The sequence below is a fragment of the Eretmochelys imbricata genome, chromosome 3 (assembly GCF_965152235.1).
Source record: "Eretmochelys imbricata isolate rEreImb1 chromosome 3, rEreImb1.hap1, whole genome shotgun sequence".
In the NCBI taxonomy this organism is placed as follows: domain Eukaryota; kingdom Metazoa; phylum Chordata; order Testudines; family Cheloniidae; genus Eretmochelys; species Eretmochelys imbricata.
In genome coordinates this window covers 17,558,153-17,579,415 of record NC_135574.1, presented here as the reverse complement: position 1 = coordinate 17,579,415, position 21,263 = coordinate 17,558,153, and the positions used below count along the sequence as shown (strand labels likewise).

General features: G+C 46.3%; 1 protein-coding gene across 1 annotated transcript in view; it reads left to right on the top strand.

Annotated features, from left to right (window-relative positions):
* Window positions 1–19,566, top strand: part of LOC144261959 (protein eva-1 homolog C-like) — a 301,947-nt gene extending 282,381 nt beyond the window's left edge. Inside the window, exons 6-8 of the mRNA XM_077811535.1 lie at window positions 1,211–1,375; window positions 6,690–6,860; window positions 19,196–19,566. Of these exons, the coding sequence (XP_077667661.1) occupies window positions 1,211–1,375; window positions 6,690–6,860; window positions 19,196–19,566 (707 nt within the window). The remainder of the gene's footprint in view (window positions 1–1,210; window positions 1,376–6,689; window positions 6,861–19,195) is intronic.
* The last annotated feature ends 1,697 nt before the right edge of the window (window positions 19,567–21,263 follow it).

Sequence of the window (21,263 nt, the reverse complement as noted above, 5' to 3'; positions counted from 1 at the left end):
CAAGTCTAATACAGTGTAAAGGAAGGTGACTGGATTACTTCCTGATCCTTAGTTTTTGTAGCTGTGCAGGCTAAATAATGATAAGGGCAATCAGAGCTCCTGCTTCAAGGTGTCAGCTAATTACTTAGAGATCAGGAAGGACCTTCCCTCCACGTGCAGTGTTGCACACTTGGCCAGGTCCTTTTTCACACTTTAAGGTGTTTTTAGCTGTCTAATAAAGTTATACCTTAATTTTCAGTGTCCTGTAGCTTTAAATCTCCAAGGACTCCGCTGTCTGCAGAAATGAAACCTCCATTTTGTGTTGATTTTAGTGTAGGGTGTCACAGAAGGAACACACATTTTATACTTTCTCATGGAGACTTTACTTTTGTTTTCTTAACCCTAACATGTCTGGAAGACACATATGTTCTGTAGTTACATCGGCTGTTGGCCGCTGCTGGAGACAACACCAGACTAAATGAACTGATGTTCTGACTCTGTGTGGCAAATGCTAATTTACTGTGTGACCAGATCCTCAGCTGGTGTAAATCTGGATAGCTCCCCTGACACTGTTGATTTACAGCTGAGGACCTGGCCTTGTAATTGAGGGGAGAAAAATACCCTGCTCTTACTAAGACATCTGTGATCCAGAGCAAGAATTGTAGTGTCGTGCGCTATTACGCTGGTTTGTAATTGTGCAAAGGAACGGTTCATTAGTTGCCTTAATTTCTCTTCAGTAGCATTTGAAAGAAAAGATAATATGCTAAGGTAAAGGATCAGAAGAGGGAATAGTGTTTATGTATCTCACAAGGGCTCAGTGTTAGTAAAGCACTTGGCGAAGAACAGTGCTATAGCACTGCAGGAGGTATAACATTGATTGCTTTTCATTTTGGGATGTTAAAAGAGTGTCTTGGAAAGACTTGTGTCACCTCCTAGATCTTCTCCTCCCACCTCATCTAAATATTTAGACCAAGCTAAAGAATTAACAATATTCATTATAAATCAAATGATGTCTTGCTAAGTTCACAGTGCCTTGCATTCCGATATTGAATCTGGCTGTCTAGGCGTTCATAGCACACTCCTGATGGTGGTAAATGAGCATGTCTTTGGTCTGCTTACAGTATAATTAAATATAAGATGAAACTGTAGCAAAATGCAATAATTCAGTTTATTACCAGCTGAAATAACCCATCCTAACGATTGTGTTGTTCTTGTTGTGCTTCTCTTGCAGTTCCCAAGAAGCTTCTGCATGAAACCCAGCCAAAACCAACCAGCTACCAAGGACTTCAGCAACCACATTTTCCACAGCAGCCAAGAGTGTATGATCCTAATGTTATAGGGGACGGCGTGTTCTTTCCTGAAGCCTCGCCGGCCATTCTAGAGCGCGTTCTGCCAGGTAGCTAAGGCTGTAACAATATTTACAGAAACCTAACAGCAGTGATAACAATGATGAGTTCCCATTAATGGACACTAAATACCAGAATCTATACTCAGGCATTTGTGCAGTTCACAGGCCCCACCCATTTCGGAACAGTGGCAGAAATACAGTTTTGTCATTGCACAATTAGCTCATGACTTTGTGGCTTCTGAGTTCTCTGTACCGTTCCAGCAGTGAAGTACAGTAAGTGTCTGTCAGCACAGTACAATGATTACCATACAGCTTTGGAACATGAGCCTCCTCCACTGAAGTCAATGGCAAAGCTCACACTGGCTTCAGTGAGATTAGGGTTATGTTTTTACTCTGTATAGCATCTTTCATAAAATTCTATGCCAAAATGCTTTACAGCCTTAACTGACATATTGCAAACATGAAAAAAGGCCAGAGAAAGTCAGAGGCAACATGTTTGAAATGGGATGCATACGTTGTAAAGATAAGGGGAGGTTGTTCCAAAGGCTGGGAGCTGCAAAGGAGAAGGCTCTTACACCATCAGTGGTGACATAGAGAAGGCCAGCGATAGGCAAGGCATAGGGGAACATCTCTGAGGAAGGCATGGGGGAACGTGGGTGACTTTTTGCCAGATCCTGGAGTGAATGGCGAGCCAGTGGAGATGGATGAGGACAGTGTACAGCGGTGGATGGCCCTTCCATGATATGCTTTAGTTGCGATAGAATAGATCGCCTTTCCTCCTGCATAACCCCTATAGTCTTTTTCCTGCCCTTACTGGCTGATTGTACAATCCTACAGATTAGAAAACCAGTTCTGTGGCTTTATGGTGCTTGTTGCTGGAGTGTAGAGTGCTCAGACAATCATTCATTTAGGAACTTGTTTGACTGCACTAAGGCTCCACTGGAGAAAACAAAGAGCGGAACTCCTCTTACAGTTCAAAGTAAAGAAGTTATTCTTCACTCTGCCTCCTAGAAAACACGCTTATTGTGCAATGTTTCCACAGGATAGCTAGAGCCCAGCAGGTCTCTGTCTCTGTCTCCCCTTGGGCCTTGCTTTGTTGATCTAGTATACAGCACATCCTACGGGGAAGCCCCAAAAGGGGGTGTAATTTGAAATCTTTGTCCTGCTGAGATCCAGAGAGGCTCATCCCCATTATGCAGCTTTTTGAAAACACTGGGGAATCTGTGATGTGGGAGGGGCTGAAGAGGGAAGGAAAAGCAGGAGAGAAGGGAGCGGGGGCTTGTTGAGCTCACCAAAGATGGAGAGGAGCCATGATAAACTTGCAATGCTGCTCCGCATATAAATGACACGGCAATATCAGAACATGGGTCTTGAGTCGGTACTGCTGGCCTGCACTCACTTATCTGTTCCCTACTGAGGCTTAATTGACACGTCTTCTGTTTTCCATGGGACAACCCCAATTTTGACATTAAAGAGTTCTCAACTATTGCCTGGGATAGCGTGACTTCATATCATGACGTTGCATCATGGAATGATGATGCCTTGTGGCCGCAGGGAAACACCACCATGTGGAGATGCAGTTACTTTGCCTAAGAGGACACAGACTAAAAGGTGGCAGGCCTCCTCATTAGCCTTCCACCATGTACACTGACACTTTTGGGACGCTCTGGGTGCAGAGAGTGGGATGTTTCCCTTTTGGAGATGAGTGGACCATATACACAGGATTAATCAATTATCTCTTCTCCATTTACGTTATGCACAATCGCTGCAGAGTATACAAAGGGGCAGAGATGGCTATTAATCAGCAGTAAAGCCCTGTCGCCACTGTACCTTGTAACCCTCTAACCAGATACTGGCGGGCTTATTTGTAAGCATAGGTTCCATCCACATGTTGACCCTCATCGTGGTCATCATTGGAGACTGACCCCTGAGTGCTAGTGTATGAGCCTTACAGCTTGTGCGGAATTCCCTAGCTGGGAGCAGTATCAGAGTCATGAGCTCGGTGGGTTGGACACGGGTGGGGGAAGGCAGAACGCACACCGAGCAGGGGGCATATCCATGCATTGCTGTGTTAAGACTCAGTAACAGTCCACAGTGGTTTGCCTTTGCCATACACCGGCCGGTGGTGCCCTGATCACGGTGTGACAGCCTCTGCTACATGCTGCTGCTGTGTTTTAAAATAAGACCTGACATATTGTGTAACAAAGCACGCAAGGGAGTAAGCCGTCAAAGCCTCATTCACTGTTTGTCTGTGAGAATCCTCTTTGTCTTTTAAATCCCTCCATAAAACCTACCTCTGCTGTGATTCCTGCAGCTCGCTGCCCTTTGGCATCGGCGAGGCAAATGGTGAGCTGAGACTTCAGTTTTTCTGCTAAACTCTCTTCGTTTTATTACCTCGCCCTCCCACCAGCTGCCACCCCATTGGTCAGTTTTCTCTTTCCGTTGACACCTGAATTGTAAATGCTCTGGGGCAGGGATTGCCTTCTTCGTTAGTTGTTTGCACAGCACCCAGAACAATGGGGCCCTGATCCTTGACTGGGCTTCCTAGATGCTACTGTAATAGAAATAAGATTAATAAATAATTAGAGTTATTTAGGGAGAGTCAAATTTTCCCATATTTCCTCCATTCAGTTCCCTGAAGATGGCTACTTTGGTAAGTCACAATGCCTTTAGAAACACCACCTTTAAAGCAAAACACTGTAAATTAACAGAGCCACAACCTGGGCTCCTTTTACATTTCCTTCTCCGACTTATTCAGCATCCCATTCAGCTCCGCTTTATTCCCCAAATATGTGGCACTTCCGGTTACTACCTTTCCTGCCATATCAATAATCTGGGGCTGGGAATGGCATTTTGAAGGCTCTACATTCCGAGAGTTACTAGGTTAAGGCCCAAATACCCTTCACAAGTGCTCAGACCTTGGGCTGAGGACAATTGACATGACAATAATAAGAATTACACTCCAGTAGAGCTTGTTATCTGTGATTGTCAAAGTGCCTTATAAAAGTTATCACAATATCTCATTGAGGTAGGCATTATTGCCATTTTACAGCTAGGGAAACTGAGGCACGGAGTGATTAAAGAACACTACATCCAAACGTGGGGGCCCAACATTAAGCACCTAGATAAATGGCCTGGATTTTGAAGGTGCTGAGCACCCATCGCTTCCTTTGGTTTCACATTAGGAGTTGAATGGGGAAGATCAAGGCATTTATTAAGATGCTGAAATGTGGATTTAGGGGGAGATTTTCAAAAGCGCCCTTCATGCCACTGAATTTCCTATTGAAAATGTCCGCCTTTACCCCTCTGTGCCTTAGTTTGTTCATCTATAAAACTGTCTTTCAATGGGAATAGTGCTCCTAAATCTGAGGTCCTTTTTAAAATTTCCCCTTTGGTCCCTCTCTTCAGGCATCCATGTTTGAAAAGTTTTGCTTAAATGACTTGCCCAAGGTCACAGTCATTCAGTGGCAGGGTTGGAAACAGAACCCAAGTTTCCCAATGGCCAGTCTCCTACTCTAACAGCTAGACATCACCACAGCATCCAGCTCTAATCAGAGGGGTTATTTTAACCGCTGTATTTGGCACTGGTGTGACTGCTGCCGAAATACTGTGTCCAGCTCCGGTGCCCACAATTCAAGAAGGATGTTGATAAATTGGAGAGGGTTCAGAGAAGAGCCAGGAGAATGATTAAAGGATGAGCAAACCTGCCTTATAAAGAGAATGTCAAAGAGCTCAATCTATTTAGCATGACAAAGAGAAGATTATTAAGGGGGTGACTTGATTATGCTCTGTAAGTAGCTACATGGGGATTGAATAATGGGCTCTTCAGTTCAGCAGAGAAAGGTCTAACACTATCCAATGGCTGGAAGTTGAAGCTACACAAATTCAGATAGGAAATAAGGCTTACATTTTTAACAGTGAGAGTAATTAACAGTTGGAACAATTTACCAAGGGTCATGGTGGATTCTTCATCACTGACTATTTTTAAATCAAGATGGGATGTTTTTTCTAAAAGAGCTGCTCTAGGAGTTTTTTGGGGGAGGTTCTATGGCCTGTGTTATACAGGATGTCAGACTAGATGAGCACAATGGTCCCTTCTGGCCTTGGACTCTGTGAATCTTTGAAGCCACACTAATAGGATGCAGCACCACACAGGCATTTATCCACATGAGCCATCACCCCTGCCGACATTTTAAATTAACTTATTTCCCCCTCACTCCCAAATCTTTGTCGCTGACCTCGGAGGGCCACACAGCTTCCAGGCAGGTACAGTACGAAGTGAACAATGTAACCGTTCACCTTGGGTGTGAGCGGTGCAAATGCAAACACAGAGAGACAGTGAACAAACGTGGACTTTCATGCGCTGCAGGCTGGAGTTGAAAGTGACTTTGCTCCCACAGCAGTAATGGTATTTCATGCACCAGAATTTGTCAGTTTCCTGAACTTAATACTAGCAGATAAGTGGAAGCCAGATGCAATTGCCAGCTATTGTGTACTGTTTGTTTGCAGCCTGTACCAGATACACAGGGACAGGAGTCTTAAAAGGTTTAACAGCCGTTGGCTTTTGCACACTCATAGGTGGATGATAGAGCACTCTCTATGGGCTGACTTTTTAATGTGTTTGAAACAATTAGTATTTTGCCATTGGTTGTGGTGTCTGCAGACAGATCAAGGTACAGCCAGTTCTTAGCAGTGATCTGATAAGGTCTGAAAGGGTCTCTTTCAGCCTTCTGGAATTAGCTGCCTTCTCAGCTCCAGTCTTCAACAAATAAAATAAAATCATTAACTCATGTTCCCTCACCTCTCTGAACGGGAAATTATGTCTCAGTGAAACACAATGAAAGCATGCTTCTGAAGGAAGTCATAAACGCAGGCAAAGATCCGCCCTTCCCTTAATAAGGCTGGAGGGAAAGCAGTGCTGCTTGCCAGGTGTAGATCACTCTAGAATTACAGTGAGATGCAAGCGAGGTGTTGCCGACCCTGTCTGTGTCTTCCAAGCTCATGTGCTGAGTTATTACACCGTTAGTGGAACCCAGCATTGATAAAGGCTCTTTGATTTAAAAAAAAAAAACAACCTGATTATATATTTGCTGTAAAACATCTGGGTGTGTCTAACGGGGGATGTGAAAGAGAAGGATATAGGGGAGAGGAGATGCTGCCTGGTAGCTAACACAGAAACTGCCTTGAATCCACCGTGTGCTCTCAGCCGAAGCTAACCGAGAAGGTCCAGCTGCCTAACTGCGGCAGATTTGGGTGGCATTGCCAGTGACTGGCTCCAGATTTCTGACTGCAGAAGCAGGTTCAATTGCTTTAGGGCAGGGCAATGCTGAAACTGACGTGCTTGTTCCCTCACTCAAAACAGAGAAGAAGAAAGGGAGGTCGGCTGCCTTTTACCCGCTAGACAACAGCCCTTTGCTGCTTCCAGTGGATGAGACACAGCGGCCAGTGGACAACAGCAGCATGGAGCCCGTGGGCGTTAGCACAGAGATGGCCTTGCTCAGCAACATCCTAGCAGCGTATTCCTTTATCACAGGTAGGTCTCTCACCTGCTTCGTCTCTGGGCTGCTGTGATGTCTTTTAAGACTCTCAGTGGGGCGCCCCAGTGTAAGTGAGGGCACAATCTGCCCCTTTGTATTTCTCTCAGAGGTTCATTTTCCCATTTGTCTCTCAGCAGGTTTTCCCTTGAAAGACCTGACCAGTGTAGCTCTAGAGAAGGGTTGACTGTATATAACAGGCTGTATTGTGTTCTGCCTTCCCTTGGACTTGCTCTCATCTGAAGTTAAATACAATGTAATCTTAGATACGGTATTATTTCTAATGTGCCTTTTTCCTTGAGATCAAAGGCTGGCTCATTAAGAAGGCAAGCTTGTCCTGTAATTTGGAAAATAAGCAGCACTAAGATCATTACCCTACTTAAGAGAATTTGGCTTATCTTCAGTGGAAGTGTGAAGATGAAGTTTCTGCTTAGTGTAATTATATATTTAAATCTAATGTAGGGAAAGATTTCCTTCGATCACAGCTTAGCTTTCATCCACATTTTTTCTTGTCATATGTCTTTCATGTAACACAGGAGCTTTCTTCCATTTACATTTATTTTAAAGAGTCACTCTCATCATGAAGCTCATCAGCCAGAATCACTGCGACGGGGCAGCCAGGGGGTGGGCCCTCGTGGGCCCTCCCAAAGCAGAAAGCCTACCAGAATGAGAGGCACAGTAGTGCAAGCTGTCCACAGCTCCTGTTTGTATCAGAGACCAGCACTGGTTGGTGCTACCCACAAAGTGGGTGGAGCCAGCCCCACAAAGCACAGGGTCAGGCTGGCCAGGAGATGTACTGATTCACCACTTTTGTTAGTCCAGCTTCTGCTGGGGGAGAGGGGCTCCTCCAGAATTATAATTGGAATTGCAAAACTACTGTCCACAGACGGGAGCCCCCTCCCTCCAGCGTAACAGAGACAGGGCATACAGTTTGCTGGCCGTTCCCCGAGCAGGATTGAATCTTGACCCTTGTTGTTTTTTTAAAAAATGCATACCCGTCTTGCTAACAGCGTAATGCCCAATTTTAAAAAGACACATGCATGTGTGTAACTTTGCACATGGTGAATAAACCTATTGACTGCAATGAGGCTAAGACAAGGGAAGCACAGGGATAAATCTGGCAGAATCAGGGCCAAAATGATTAAAACACAAACAATTTTGAGCTTTCTTTTTTTCATGGCACAAAGCTTCGGTCACTTTTATTTCCCTTCGGTGTCATTCTCTGGGTCTCATGCACGAGCACAAGGCTGTTGTGTTTTGGTTCCCAGCACAAGGTTTGGAATTCTAGTTTTGGCAGATGTACCTAGATTTTGAGAACTTCTCTGTGTGTATATAATGTCTTCTGCAGTTTCCACGGTATGCATCCGATGAAGTGAGCTGTAGTTCACGAAAGCTCATGCTCAAATAAATTGGTTAGTCTCTAAGGTGCCACAAGTACTCCTTTTCTTTTTGCGAATACAGACTAACACGGCTGTTACTCTGAAACCTGATTTCTGTGTATAGTACTCCAGCCGGGGAGCAGGTGTCGGTGGCCGCTCTGTGTGGCTCCCGGAAGCAGCAGCATGTCCCCCCTCCGGCTCCTACGCGTAGGGGCAGACAGGAGGCCCCGCTCCACACACTGCCCCCACCCAAAGCGCTGCCCCCACAGCTCCCATTGGTCGGGAACTATGGCTAATGGGAGCTGCAGGGCAGCGCCTGCAGATGGGGCATCACGCAGCAGAGCCACCTGTCTGCGCCTCCGTGTAGGAGTGACATGCCACTGCTTCCGGGAACCACTTGAGGTAAGCACGGCCCGGAGCCTGAACCCCTGAGCCACCCTCACACCTCAACCTCCTGCCCCAGCCCTGATCCCCCTGTCGCCCTCCGAACCCCTCGGTCCTAGCCTGGAGTACCCTCCTGCACCCTAAACCCCTCATCCCCAGAGCCTGCACCTCCAGCTGGAGCCCTCACCCCCCATGCCCCAACCCCCTTCCCCAGCCATGATCCCCCTCCCACCCTTAATCTCTTGGTCCTAGCCTGGAGCACCCTCCTGCACCCTAAACCCCTCATCCCTAGCCCCACCCCAGAGCCCGCACCCCCAGCTGGAGTCCTCACCCCCCCGCCCCACACTCCACTGCCTCCTGCCTGGAGCCCCCTCCTGCACCCTGAACTCCTAATTTCTGGCCCTATAGCCTGCACCCAACCCCAAGTTTGTGAGCATTCATGGCCTGCCATAGAATTTCCATACCCAGAAGTGGCCCTCGGGCCAAAAAATTTGCCCACCCCTGCTCTAAACCCAAACCTGTGAATGCTGGATCTTAGTCTGCCCAGAAGAATGTCCAGCATATCTTTGTGCGACTAAGGCTCTATCCCCATGAGTGCTACCCATGATTAGGGGACTGTTTTAACCTTTCTGCTAATGTGGATTAAATACAGTTTAACAGTTCAAACAGACATAGTTAGAAATATAATGGTAACGTAATAAAGGGTTGTGTTTCTGTAGTGCCTCCCATTAAAAGCCCTGAAAGCATTTTTCAAGCATTAATGAATTTTCAATAGAGATGCACTCAAGCCACAAACTCTGGCCCTGAATCTGAATCCTTCTTTCGCCAGCCTTCCCACCCCCATTTCTGGCATTTTTTGGATTTGGGGTTTAGTTGATTATGGAGAAGTCACACATGAAATTTGCTCTGAGATCTAAAGTTTGCCCAAGTTTGCAGCTCAAATCTAGAATTTGGCCTGGAGCCGTCTCTAATCCTCACAACTTCCCTGTAAAGCAGGTTATTATTGATATTGTCATTTTATAGTTGGGGAAAAGTTAAAAGTGACTCACACAAGGACTTACAGTCAGTCAGGGAAAACTGGGACTAGAATCTAGGTCTTTTGACTATGCTAAAAGTACCATGGACTATGTTTCCTTTTTCCACAGTAAAACTCTGCCCTATATTTTTCTTGTGGGACACAATCTCTTTTGAGCTGGGATTCTGCGAGATTTAGGGCTGTTCTGTGCTGGTAACCTGGTTGAGCTAGCAATAAAGACACAAGGGCTATAGGTGACAATTTTTTTTAAACCATTCTCTTTTGGGGGCCTGTCCTGCAAGGTGATGTGCACCCTCAGTCCCCACTGAAGTCTATGGGAGTTATGGGCCCTCCGTGTTTCACAGCACCATGCTGCTGCGCACCTGTCTGTCGTGCCTCCAAGCAACAGACTAAAACAGGACTGAAGCTTCATTTCCTGAATGCAGCTACCTCCAGTCCCAGCTTGAGGAAAGCCATTCAGAAGCTGACTATACTGACCTGTGCAAGCATTTCCAGAGCAAATCCATGGGAAGTGGGTGGGCAGCTGCAGATGGAGAGACTGCAAACACCTGCCACTAGCACCTGTTGGCATGTACCGTGTCATGCAGCAGGTGGGAAAGTTAGATGCAAATAGAAAGGGACATGTCCTGGCCATCCCCTGTATCTTTCTGCTTGAAGTCTGTGTGTAAAGATGCAATGTTCCTATTAATGGCAAAGGAGTGCAAAAAGCCAGTATAGCAGGTCACAGAACCACTTGTGGGAGTGTTTGCTTTCTTTATCAATCTGCTCACGGCCCTCCACACGATTAGTCAGGGTCCTTTGGAATTCCAGCCACAAAGGAATTTGTGTTTATTTGTTTCATGCGACCCCACAGAAGTTTTAACGTAATATTTCTATAGAAATTTGCAAAGAAAATAAAAGAATATCAATAGTTGGTGATTTTACTATTTAGGATCATCTGGTAAACTGGTCAGATTTAGGACTCGGTCCTTGACTTTAAAGATTGGTATGCAAGTAACTTTGCAGCAAGTCTTTGAAGAATTAGGTTCTTAGTTACATAATGTCTGTAGCTGCAAACTACAGAATTGTTATTTATTATGGAAAAACTCCTGCTGGCTTCACTGGGCTTCGGATCTATAATTGTGACCAAGAACATAGCAACAAACCTAAAATCATCCCTCTAGCTGTATAGTACTCAATTGGCTCTTGTCCCGTTTGTCCCTGAGTGCATCCTCTCTGGCCTAGAACTGAGCGGGCATGGAAACTGAGTGACCAACTTCCACCTAGAGGTGGGACGTCCCTGCAGATCAGGGTGGCAGGGCATTAGCAGCAGGGATGGTGCCTCCATTTACCCTGTAACTGTTCTGTGGGCAGAGGACCTCGATCTCCAGGATTTGTGCAGAAATTTTCTTTAAAAATGTAAGGGGGAGGGACACCATAACTTCCCCATAAACAGCGACGTGCTGCCAATATGGTAACGAGCGGCTCCCAACAAAAAATCCTGGGGAGCTCAGACCAACTTCCCTCTGAAATTGCTGGTGCTAGAAGTTAGACAGGGGGCTCCCTGCGAGTCCCCTCCATTACATCGCTGTCCTAACATGGGGAGTCCAACTGGCTGCTGTGCCTTAGAAGAGATGCAGTGAGTGACATTAATGAGGAGCTCCTCCTCCCCGCTGAGCTCTCTGAGGGCCTGATGCCATCACAGGAAATCAGCTGCAGCATTGCATAGATTAATTTTTATTTATTAAAACAACAAGAAGAAAATAAAGCACTGTAATAGCAATAACAACCTTGGCCTGGGCCATTTCCTGGAGAATTAATGACCGTCTGGGCTGATGCTCCTAGCTGATCATTAGCCCACAGGAAATCGCCTCAATAATTGTTGTTTGCTTGGTTGCTTTTTAAAAAAATGTGTTTCTAATTTTGGCTGGTGTGGAGCTCTAGAAAACTGTGTGCGTTCCAAAGACAGGGACCGGGGGGGAGAAGGGAGGCATGCGCCTTTTGGCTACATACATTAAAAGAAGTGATTGAGCAGTCTTCAATCAACAACCTTTTCAGCTGCATGCCCAGCCCAGAGAGAGAGGCACCATAGAGGGGAAAAGCTAATCATTGCTAAGGAGATTGCATGGCACTCCAGGATGGGTCTTGATTAACGCAGAGGGGAAGAATGTAACTCACAGATGTCATCAAAAAATGAGGGAGGAATTTCTTACAGTGGATAATACTGTAAACTTGGACTTCTTCACACCACGAGGCATATGGAACAATCTACCAATGGATATATGCTGTGACTCAGCAAAGTGTTTAAGCATGTGTGTAAATCGCAAGGAGGACAATAGGATTTAAGCATGCACAAAAAGTAAAGGACATGTTTAAGTGGTTTGCTGAATCAGGACCCTGGGGTGGGGGTGGGGGGCAGCAAGCATTAAGTCTATTTAGAGAGGCCTTAAATGCAGACCATTGATACCCATCCTACGCATGATCTACACTGAGGGGAAGGATACTAGCCTGGATGTTAGGAGATCTGAGTTCAATTTCCTGCTCTGCTTGTGACTTCCTCTGTGACCTTGGGGAAATCACATAAGCCCGAATGCACAAAAGGAATTAGCTGTCTATATGTCAGTTTTGGCTCCACGGCAATGCATGAAACCCTGCTTAAGTTTTTAGGGTAGAAGTTCCTTGGGCACCTATGTTTCTGTTTCTGGGCACGCATGCTGCTTCCTCTCTCCGAGTGTCTGGGCACCTATCTCCTGCCTAAGCCCCAGAGCAATTCACAAACCAGGAAAGACAGGCGTTCATCCGATCCTGTAGGGATGCTTAGAAGCTGCCTAGTGGATCGGGTCTCATGGAAAATCTGGGTTGGGGGTGCCCACCTTTTTTATAACTTTTAGTCCCATGGTTAGAGCACTTGCCCAGGAGGTGAGAGACCCTGCCTCAGTTCCCCTCTCTTTGCCAAAAGGGGAGAAGGGATCTGAACAGAAGTCTCCAGCATTCACATGTGTGCGTGTCTAAACACAGACCAGCAGGACAGTCTGATGTAGGGCTCCTTCAATCTCTCCTGCTGAAGGCTGTTTCACTGTGGATAAATAATGAAATCTATTGGATTAGGGGGACAAGATCCCAGGTGGGTGCCCTAATCACTGGCCTATAGGCTTATTCTTGTGTTCTTGCCCAATGACTATGTAAGTATTAATCCACAGTGGAATAGGAATAAGGATTTTGGTGCCTAACGTGCATTCAGGACCCAATGCCTCAGTTCCTCAACTCTCAACTAGGGTTAATTGCACTTCCCTACCTCACCGGGGTGTTGTGAGGATAAATATATTAAAGATTTTGAAGTGCTTACTTACTACAGCAATGGGGGCTATCTAAGAGCCAGAAATAGTTTGTAATGAGAAAAGTAGAATATATTTTATTTAATTTTTAATGGGTTTTAGTATATGTGCTGGATTAACAATCCAGGAGACAGAAATCCACTATTTAGCCTCATGGTGGGGTACAGCACAAGCAACAATTGTCTTGCCAGCATGCCTCAACTCTGCTTTGGAAGGACTCGGGGGGAGAGAGTGGGTTAGTCTTTGGTAGGATTGCCAACTTCCTAATTGCACAAAGCCAAGCACCCTTGCCCCGCTCCTTCCCCGAGGCCCTGCCCCTGCTCTGAGGCCCCACTCCCCACTCTCTCTAGCTGCTCGCTCTCCCCCCACCTTCACTTACTTTCATTGGGCTGGGGCAGGGGGTTGGGATGTGGGCTCCAGGAGGGAATATGGGTGCGGGAGGGGGCTCAGGGCTGGGGCAGGTGTAGACAAGCTGCAAGCGTAGACAAGCCCTGTGTCCCTTGAGGCCTTGCTCTCTAAAGGTAGTTAGATGCCTAACTGCCACTGAAACCAGTTGGCACTCAGTCATAGAATCATAGAATATCAGGGTTGGAAGGGACCCCAGAAGGTCATCTAGTCCAACCCGCTGCTTGAAGCAGGACCAATTCCCAGTTAAATCATCCCAGCCAGGGCTTTGTCAAGCCTGACCTTAAAAACCTCTAAGGAAGGAGATTCTACCACCTCCCTAGGTAACGCATTCCAGTGTTTCACCACCCTCTTAGTGAAAAAGGTTTTCCTAATATCCAATCTAAACCTCTCCCACTGCAACTTGAGACCATTACTCCTCGTTCTGTCATCTGCTACCATTGAGAACAGTCTAGAGCCATCCTCTTTGGAACCCCCTTTCAGGTAGTTGAAAGCAGCTATCAAATCCCCCCTCATTCTTCTCTTCTGCAGGCTAAACAATCCCAGCTGCCTCAGCCTCTCCTCATAAGTCATGTGTTCCAGACCCCTAATCATTTTTGTTGCCCTTCGCTGCTCTCCAATTTATCCACATCCTTCTTGTAGTGTGGGGCCCAAAACTGGACACAGTACTCCAGATGAGGCCTCACCAATGTCGAATAGAGGGGAACCATCACGTCCCTCGATCTCCTCGCTATGCCCCTACTTATACATCCCAAAATGCCATTGGCCTTCTTGGCAACAAGGGCACACTGCTGACTCATATCCAGCTTCTCGTCCACTGTCACCCCTAGGTCCTTTTCCGCAGAACTGCTGCCTAGCCATTCGGTCCCTAGTCTGTAGCTGTGCATTGGGTTCTTCCGTCCTAAGTGCAGTACCCTGCACTTATCCTTATTGAACCTCATCAGATTTCTTTTGGCCCAATCCTCCAATTTGTCTAGGTCCTTCTGTATCCTATCCCTCCCCTCCAGCGTATCTACCACTCCTCCCAGTTTAGTATCATCCGCAAATTTGCTGAGAGTGCAATCCACACCATCCTCCAGATCATTTATGAAGATATTGAACAAAACCGGCCCGAGGACCGACCCTTGGGGCACTCCACTTGATACCGGCTGCCAACTAGACATGGAGCCATTGATCACTACCCGTTGAGCCCGACAATCTAGCCAGATTTCTACCCACCTTATAGTGCATTCATCCAGCCCATACTTCCTTAACTTGCTGACAAGAATACTGTGGGAGACCGTGTCAAAAGCTTTGCTAAAGTCAAGAAACAATACATCCACTGCTTTCCCTTCATCCACAGAACCAGTAATCTCATCATAAAAGGCGATTAGATTAGTCAGGCATGACCTTCCCTTGGTGAATCCATGCTGGCTGTTCCTGATCACTTTCCTCTCATGCAAGTGCTTCAGGATTGATTCTTTGAGGACCTGCTCCATGATTTTTCCAGGGACTGAGGTGAGGCTGACTGGCCTGTAGTTCCCAGGATCCTCCTTCTTCCCTTTTTTAAAGATTGGCACTACATTAGCCTTTTTCCAGTCATCCGGGACTTCCCTGAATGCCTTTGAGGAGCTGGGTCTCAGGCCCTTCGGAACTGTTTCCCTGTGCTAATACGGTTCTTGCAGCCTGGTGCCAGGCGTGCCAATTAGTGCCCAGTCTGATATTGTGCTTTGTGATCTGCCTACTGGAATCTGGACTGACACTACCAAGTCCTTTCACTAAACAGCCAACAGATGCTTACGGCACTCAGGCAGTCTGAACCTGAACTGTGCAGTGACCTTCTCCTGACCTGGCCCCAACTGCTTCCTGCCTGTCCTGCCTGCCTCTGCAAACATTCCCCCTCCTTTCCCTGTTGTAGGGGGAGTCCTTAAAGGGATAATGCCCCTTTTCTTCCTGCCAGCGGGTCAGAGGACCCCCCTTCCCCCCCGCACTTGGAAACTTGCAGTGAGCACATCTATTTTTAAATGCATAGTTAGAGTTTGAAGTCCATTCTCCTTCCCGCATTCACACCCTGAAAACTGCTCTGAAAAAGAAACCCTTACACTTAACAGACTGAAAGTGCACAGGTGTGGCCATTCTCAGGGCAACATCTGTGATTCTGTATTCAATAAGAGGAATTCTGCTCAATGAAAGACCACAAAATATGACCCTCGATGAAGATTGTCAAGGATTGATCCGTATTGTTTGATTTGTAAAGCAAGTCACCCATGTCTAATGCCCTGGATAGTGCAGTTTCCTATTAATTATACTTTATTGAAAGTGACTGCTTCACACTTTCTTACATTTTAAGAGTTAGCCCATGTACTGTATCTGTCTAATTTACATTTTATGTGTTGTAAGGCAAGGATATTTGGCCAAACTCACCATTTTAGGTCAGTTGGTGCACGCGCTCACACACTCTCTCTCTCTCTCTCTCTCTCTCTCTGGCAGAGGGACAGGGTTTTTGCATTGTACAGTGCATAGCACAGTGGGGTCCTGGTTCATGACCAGTATGGCTCCTTGGTGTTACCACCATACAAATAATAATGCTAATAATATTTTTAAAAATGACTAGCGATTCGGGGTGCTTTCGTGTTCGACTGCCAAACTTGAAATGCCTGAAAAGAGGCCGGAGTTTCAGAAAGGCTGAAAACACACCCTCTGAAAGTTAGGCCCCCCCCCTTTAAGGTTTCTCAAGTTGGCCACCTAAAAATGGAGGCTCCCCAAATTATTAGTCACGTTTCAAAATCCAGAATCTTGGCCATTGATGATTTAGCTGTTTCAGAGCTATGTTGTTGGCCTAAATTGCCCCTTTGCTGTGCAAAAAGGCAGATGCTTTGGGAGGATGGCTGCTGTGTGACTGGGTTGGCTATATGAACTGATACATGCCAGATCTGCAGGGTGACAGTTCAGTGAAGGAGTCCAGCTTGTGTCCAGCATTTATGAATGCTGATGGCATAACTAATATAGCTCATGAATACCAGCAGAGCCCAAAGATTCAATTACTGCATTGGTACTGAATGAAGGACTATCTGTTTAGAGTTGTGTGTCGTGTATAAAAAATTACTGGCTAACAAGCAATCTAATTTCAGTTCGCTCACTCGCTGCCCATGGTAGCTAGAACAGTGGAGAGAGTGAGTGTGGAAGAAAGAAGGAAACTGGCAAAAGGGAAAGAGAAATAATATGTTTTCAGTCCATTCCAGGCTCCACACTCTGCATTTTATGAATTGTGTCAAAAGAGTGAGCTATGGAACTGATGCAACAGGTATATTTTTTAAAAAATGAGCCTGTATGTGTATGTGAATTTAGTGCTCATACAAGTGAGGTTTGTCTAATCATATCAGCCAGGCATAGAAGAGGCAAACCATAAGCAATTCTGCCAGTGCAAATCAGTCCAGCTAACCCCTTCTCTTCCACTCCTTGGAGCCCTCCATGTGTTCACTTGAAAATGAAGTTTAGGGGTGAAGTTAATTTCTGCACAAAATAACAACCCACCTGGACCCTGCAATCCAAAAGGCAATTTCAAGGGAATATGGGATGGGATGGAGCAGTTTACTCAGGGACGTTCAAGTCAATGGCAGTTAGGCACCTAACTCCCTTAGGCCTCTTTGAAAATCCCAGTCCTAAAGAATCTCCAATCTCGTACCATTATTGTTTATTTGTATAGTGCCAGCAGCAGGGTCAGGTGCTTTGTAGGTAGGGATGAAGATGAAGGGTGAAATCCTGGCTCCATTTAAGTCAGTGGCAATTTTACTAGGATTTCACCCAAGCTCTCTGCTCCAAAGAGCAATCTAAATAGAGACCGGACAAACAAAGCAGGGTGCCAGAGCAGCAACAGACAGCTGTACAATTGAACAGTGAGACTCAGCACCCATTTTGTCAGTTCCATGGATTGAAATGTCTTTGTTCTCGCATATCTGTTTCAGTAAGTTAGAACCCCAGGTTGGGTTCTCCTTAGAGAAATGTGGTGTTAAGAAGGGGCTTGAACAGGGAGGGAGTGGAAGCAGATGGACTGGATCAAGTAGTAGAGCCAGGTATGGGGCAGCATGAAAGAAGGTCCAGAGATAGGAAAGGAGGAGGTACAAAGTGGGCACTTGGTCTGATAGCTTGTGCAGAGGGAAGGGGATTGGGGCCGGGGTGAGTAGAAACAGAAGCAGAGGAGTGGCCACCTGAATGCACTGGGCCTTGAAGACAAAGACGAGGAATTTAAATTGGATCCAGACAGCGAGGGGGTAAAGCTGATGGAGGCACCTGAAGAGGGCCTGAGCTATGGTTTTTATTGCAGAGGGGAATGCATTGCAAAGCTTCATGCTGAATAAAGGGCAGTATGCCTACGACATTACATCAAACACCGTATCAAGTTCCTGTTCAGGATTCTTCCCCCTACTGCTTGCTGTAGCTGTGCCATGGGCAGCTTCAGGTATTGGCCTTCGCAGTGACCTTTAACCTCATTCAAACCCAGATTCACGGTCTGATGCTATTAAAAATATTTTGAAATATGCTCTTTTGTTTGATTTGTGGCCCCATATTTCAAGGGAATATTAGATGCAATGGATTTGAAATTATTACGCTGAGATCAAGACTGAAATTGTCTGTATTATTTGAATTTACAAATGGGGTATGCCCCATCCCCACTATACACTTCAGGATTGATTCACCCAGATAAACACCTCCAAACACCCCCAGCTTTTACATACTAGAAATCTGCTTGAAGTGATTTTAGGGATGTTTCCTGCTTGCCTTCTGAAAACTCCACTTGAAGGAAACCAGACCTAGAGGACCCAATTCTGCTCTCATTTCTAAGGGTGCAATGGGATCCAGTGAAGGCAGAGTTGGCCTGAAGGGGACAGATATATTCCAGACCCTGAAGGCCAGATTCTCAGCGGGTGTAAAATGTCACAGCTCCGCCACTGACTTCAATGGAGCTGCACTGGATCTGAGGATCTGGCCCCAAAGTTTGATTCCCATGCAGGGCTCCGATTTGAATTAACAGGATTGAATTTCGCGCCAGCTATTTTGCCCAGTTCATCTTCATCCTTTGTTGGATCAACTGTTTTTTTGCTATAACACTTAAATGAGCCAAAGTGATTCAGCCCATAGAAAAATCCAATGCATAAGCAATACAAAAATAAGATGACAGTTTAAAATACAATATGGATCCTTCAAAGTCTCATTATATCGTCTCAGAAACGTTTTTTTATGCTGAATCTGTCAAGTCAAAGCCCTGGCTCCATCTATCTTGGGGTGTCATCAGCAGTAAATTTTTGTGGTCTGGGCAGAAAGCCAGCACGTTTGCCTTAGATAAGCAAATGAACGCTATGAATCGATCATTTGCCACTTCCTTGGTGCAAGGCTTGCCATTTCAGCTGTGCAAAGGCGCAGAGAGAGCACTGAGCTTTGTCATCCTCTTTATTCCTCGGCCAATAACGTATGGGACAGAAAGGTGCACTTAGTCACTGCTGCCTGTGCAGCTTGCTGGCTTCACGATCCCACTCGCGTAGGGAATGGCATTAGCGTTTAATCTGGGGGGGCTGCTCCTTTACCATACTGGCTGGCGTTCGGACACAAGTAGCTCATGGTGCGCATGCAGTAGATGCCTCAGGTACATGTTCTACCACTGGATCCCAGTGACTCCACGGGGGGGATACAGTGGAAGCTTTGCAAGGACCATCATGAAACCAAGAGAAGATCTGAACCTCTGAAGAAACTTGGGGCTGTTTGAACTTGTGCAGCTGCCCCGTGTGAGCAAGTTATGTGATGCCTTGGTCCTCTGAAAATAATTTCTTTTCTCCTTGCAGAAAATCCTGAGCGTGCCGCTCTGTATTTCGTCTCTGGAGTATGCATCGGACTCATTTTGACCCTGCTGGCCTTGGTGCTGAAGGTGTCCTGCCGAACTGACTGCAAACGATCCCCGGGGAAAAAGCCGCCTCAGGAACCGGAGAGCGACAGCGAGAGCAGTGACAGCGAGGACGATTCGGACACCACTTCGGACCTGTCAGCCCGCAGGCACCGCAGGTTCGAAAGGACTTTGAACATGAATGTCTTCACCTCGGCCGAGGAGCTGGAGAGGGCTCAGAGGCTGGAAGAGCGGGAGCGCATCATCCGGGAGATTTGGATGAATGGGCAGCCGGACATACCGGGGACCAGGAGCCTGAACCGCTACTACTAAGTGTTGGGAAATCCCACAGTCCGGTACTGCAGCCTTGGTCTTCCTGGGCCTGCTAAAGAGAGAGAGGAAAGGAGTGTGACATCGGTGTCTCCCCTTTTCCTTTCAGAAGGGCTAACTGGAGCAGTGTGGATGGACAGCAATAAAGCTTTCACCTTCCCCTTTTCCCTGACATATTGCTACCGACACTAGGAAATCACCCCCCAGGATTTTCTCTCTGGAATCAGTCTGGTCACAGCAGAGGTGGATGCCAGCTTCTCCTCTTGGTATAGTTCAACAGTGGGTGGGAGGCACGCTACGGTACAAATGCTGCTCTCATGCTTGCCAGGGAAACCATCAGTGTTCTGCTTTCCCCAAAGATTTCAGGAGAATCGAAAGCAAACTGAGACTCTGGGTCCGCTAAAGGAAAGATAACATGGGGAGGGAGGCACAAGTGCATGATGAGTGACTGTCTTGTGACTTTGGAAGCCATGAGATTAATCTAGTTAAAAAAAGTGACTTTATAAGATGTGGGGATTCTTATGCCATGAAATCGTCTTGGTGCTTGGACGTTCAACAGTGTGTCCTGTTATTTAAGATGGTGTTTTAATCTTGCTTTTCAGTGGCAGCATTTTTTTACTGACACCTCAGGGATAAAATCCTTTTTTTTTTTAGTATGTTTCCCCATCTCCTTACTCACAAACCAACCTGCTCCCAACAATGAAATTATGGTATTATAGGAGATGTGTCAGTGATGGGTGAAATGTTAAACAGCCTCAAAGAGGTTGAAAGGGGGTTTGTTTGTTTTGAGTTGAGATATCTAGATATATATTTGAAGAGGCTGCACAGCAATGTGCCTTATTCTTTTCCGTTGTTAAACTACAGGTTTCCATGGATAGTGATGCACAATGTTTTATATATTTTATTAAAAAAATAAAAGAAAAGGTTTGTATTTACCAGAGGAAAATGGGGGGATGGAATGGGCCAAATATGCCAGCAGGATGGGAAATAAATGCAAAATAAACTCTGCTTTGTTTATATCTATTTTAAGTTGCATCCTTGCTCTTGGCTCACGCTTCGCTGCAGTAAGATACTTTGGAAGAGCAACGAGATTTTGCAGCCACTCAAAGCTGACACAAGCGTCTAAGGCAGTGGTGGGCAACCTGTGGCCCGTGGGCCCACCACTGGTCTAAGGGTACGTCTCGACTGCAAAAGAAAGTGTGTTCTTAACTCAGGTTAGTCAACGCAGATTAAAAAAGCAGTGAGGACACAGCAACTTGACTTTTAACTTGGGTTTACCCCCCCCCACACACACACACACACCCCTCTCTACCAGAGGTGGCACCAAACATGGTGTGTGGCTAGCTAATTCTTGCTCACATGCTCAGGGTCTAATTGATCGTCATATGTGGGGTCTAGAAGGAATGTTTCTCCTGGTTAGATTGACAACAACTTTGAGGGAGGAGGTTGTGTTGCTCTTGAGCATGTGGGTGGGGATCGCTTGCCAGTCTTATCTGGGTATATGTCAATCATTTCCCCGCCATTGCAGGGCTACACTTCAGTCCCTCCGATTCTCTGCCTGTGGCACTTCATATTGTGACCCTCAATATTTGGTTTAAGTTACAGCGACCTAAGTGCTGTCCACCCAGTGGGATGCTGGCGGGAGATGCTCTCCTGCCGACATAGCTTCCACCTCTCACAGAGAGGGAGTAACGATGCCA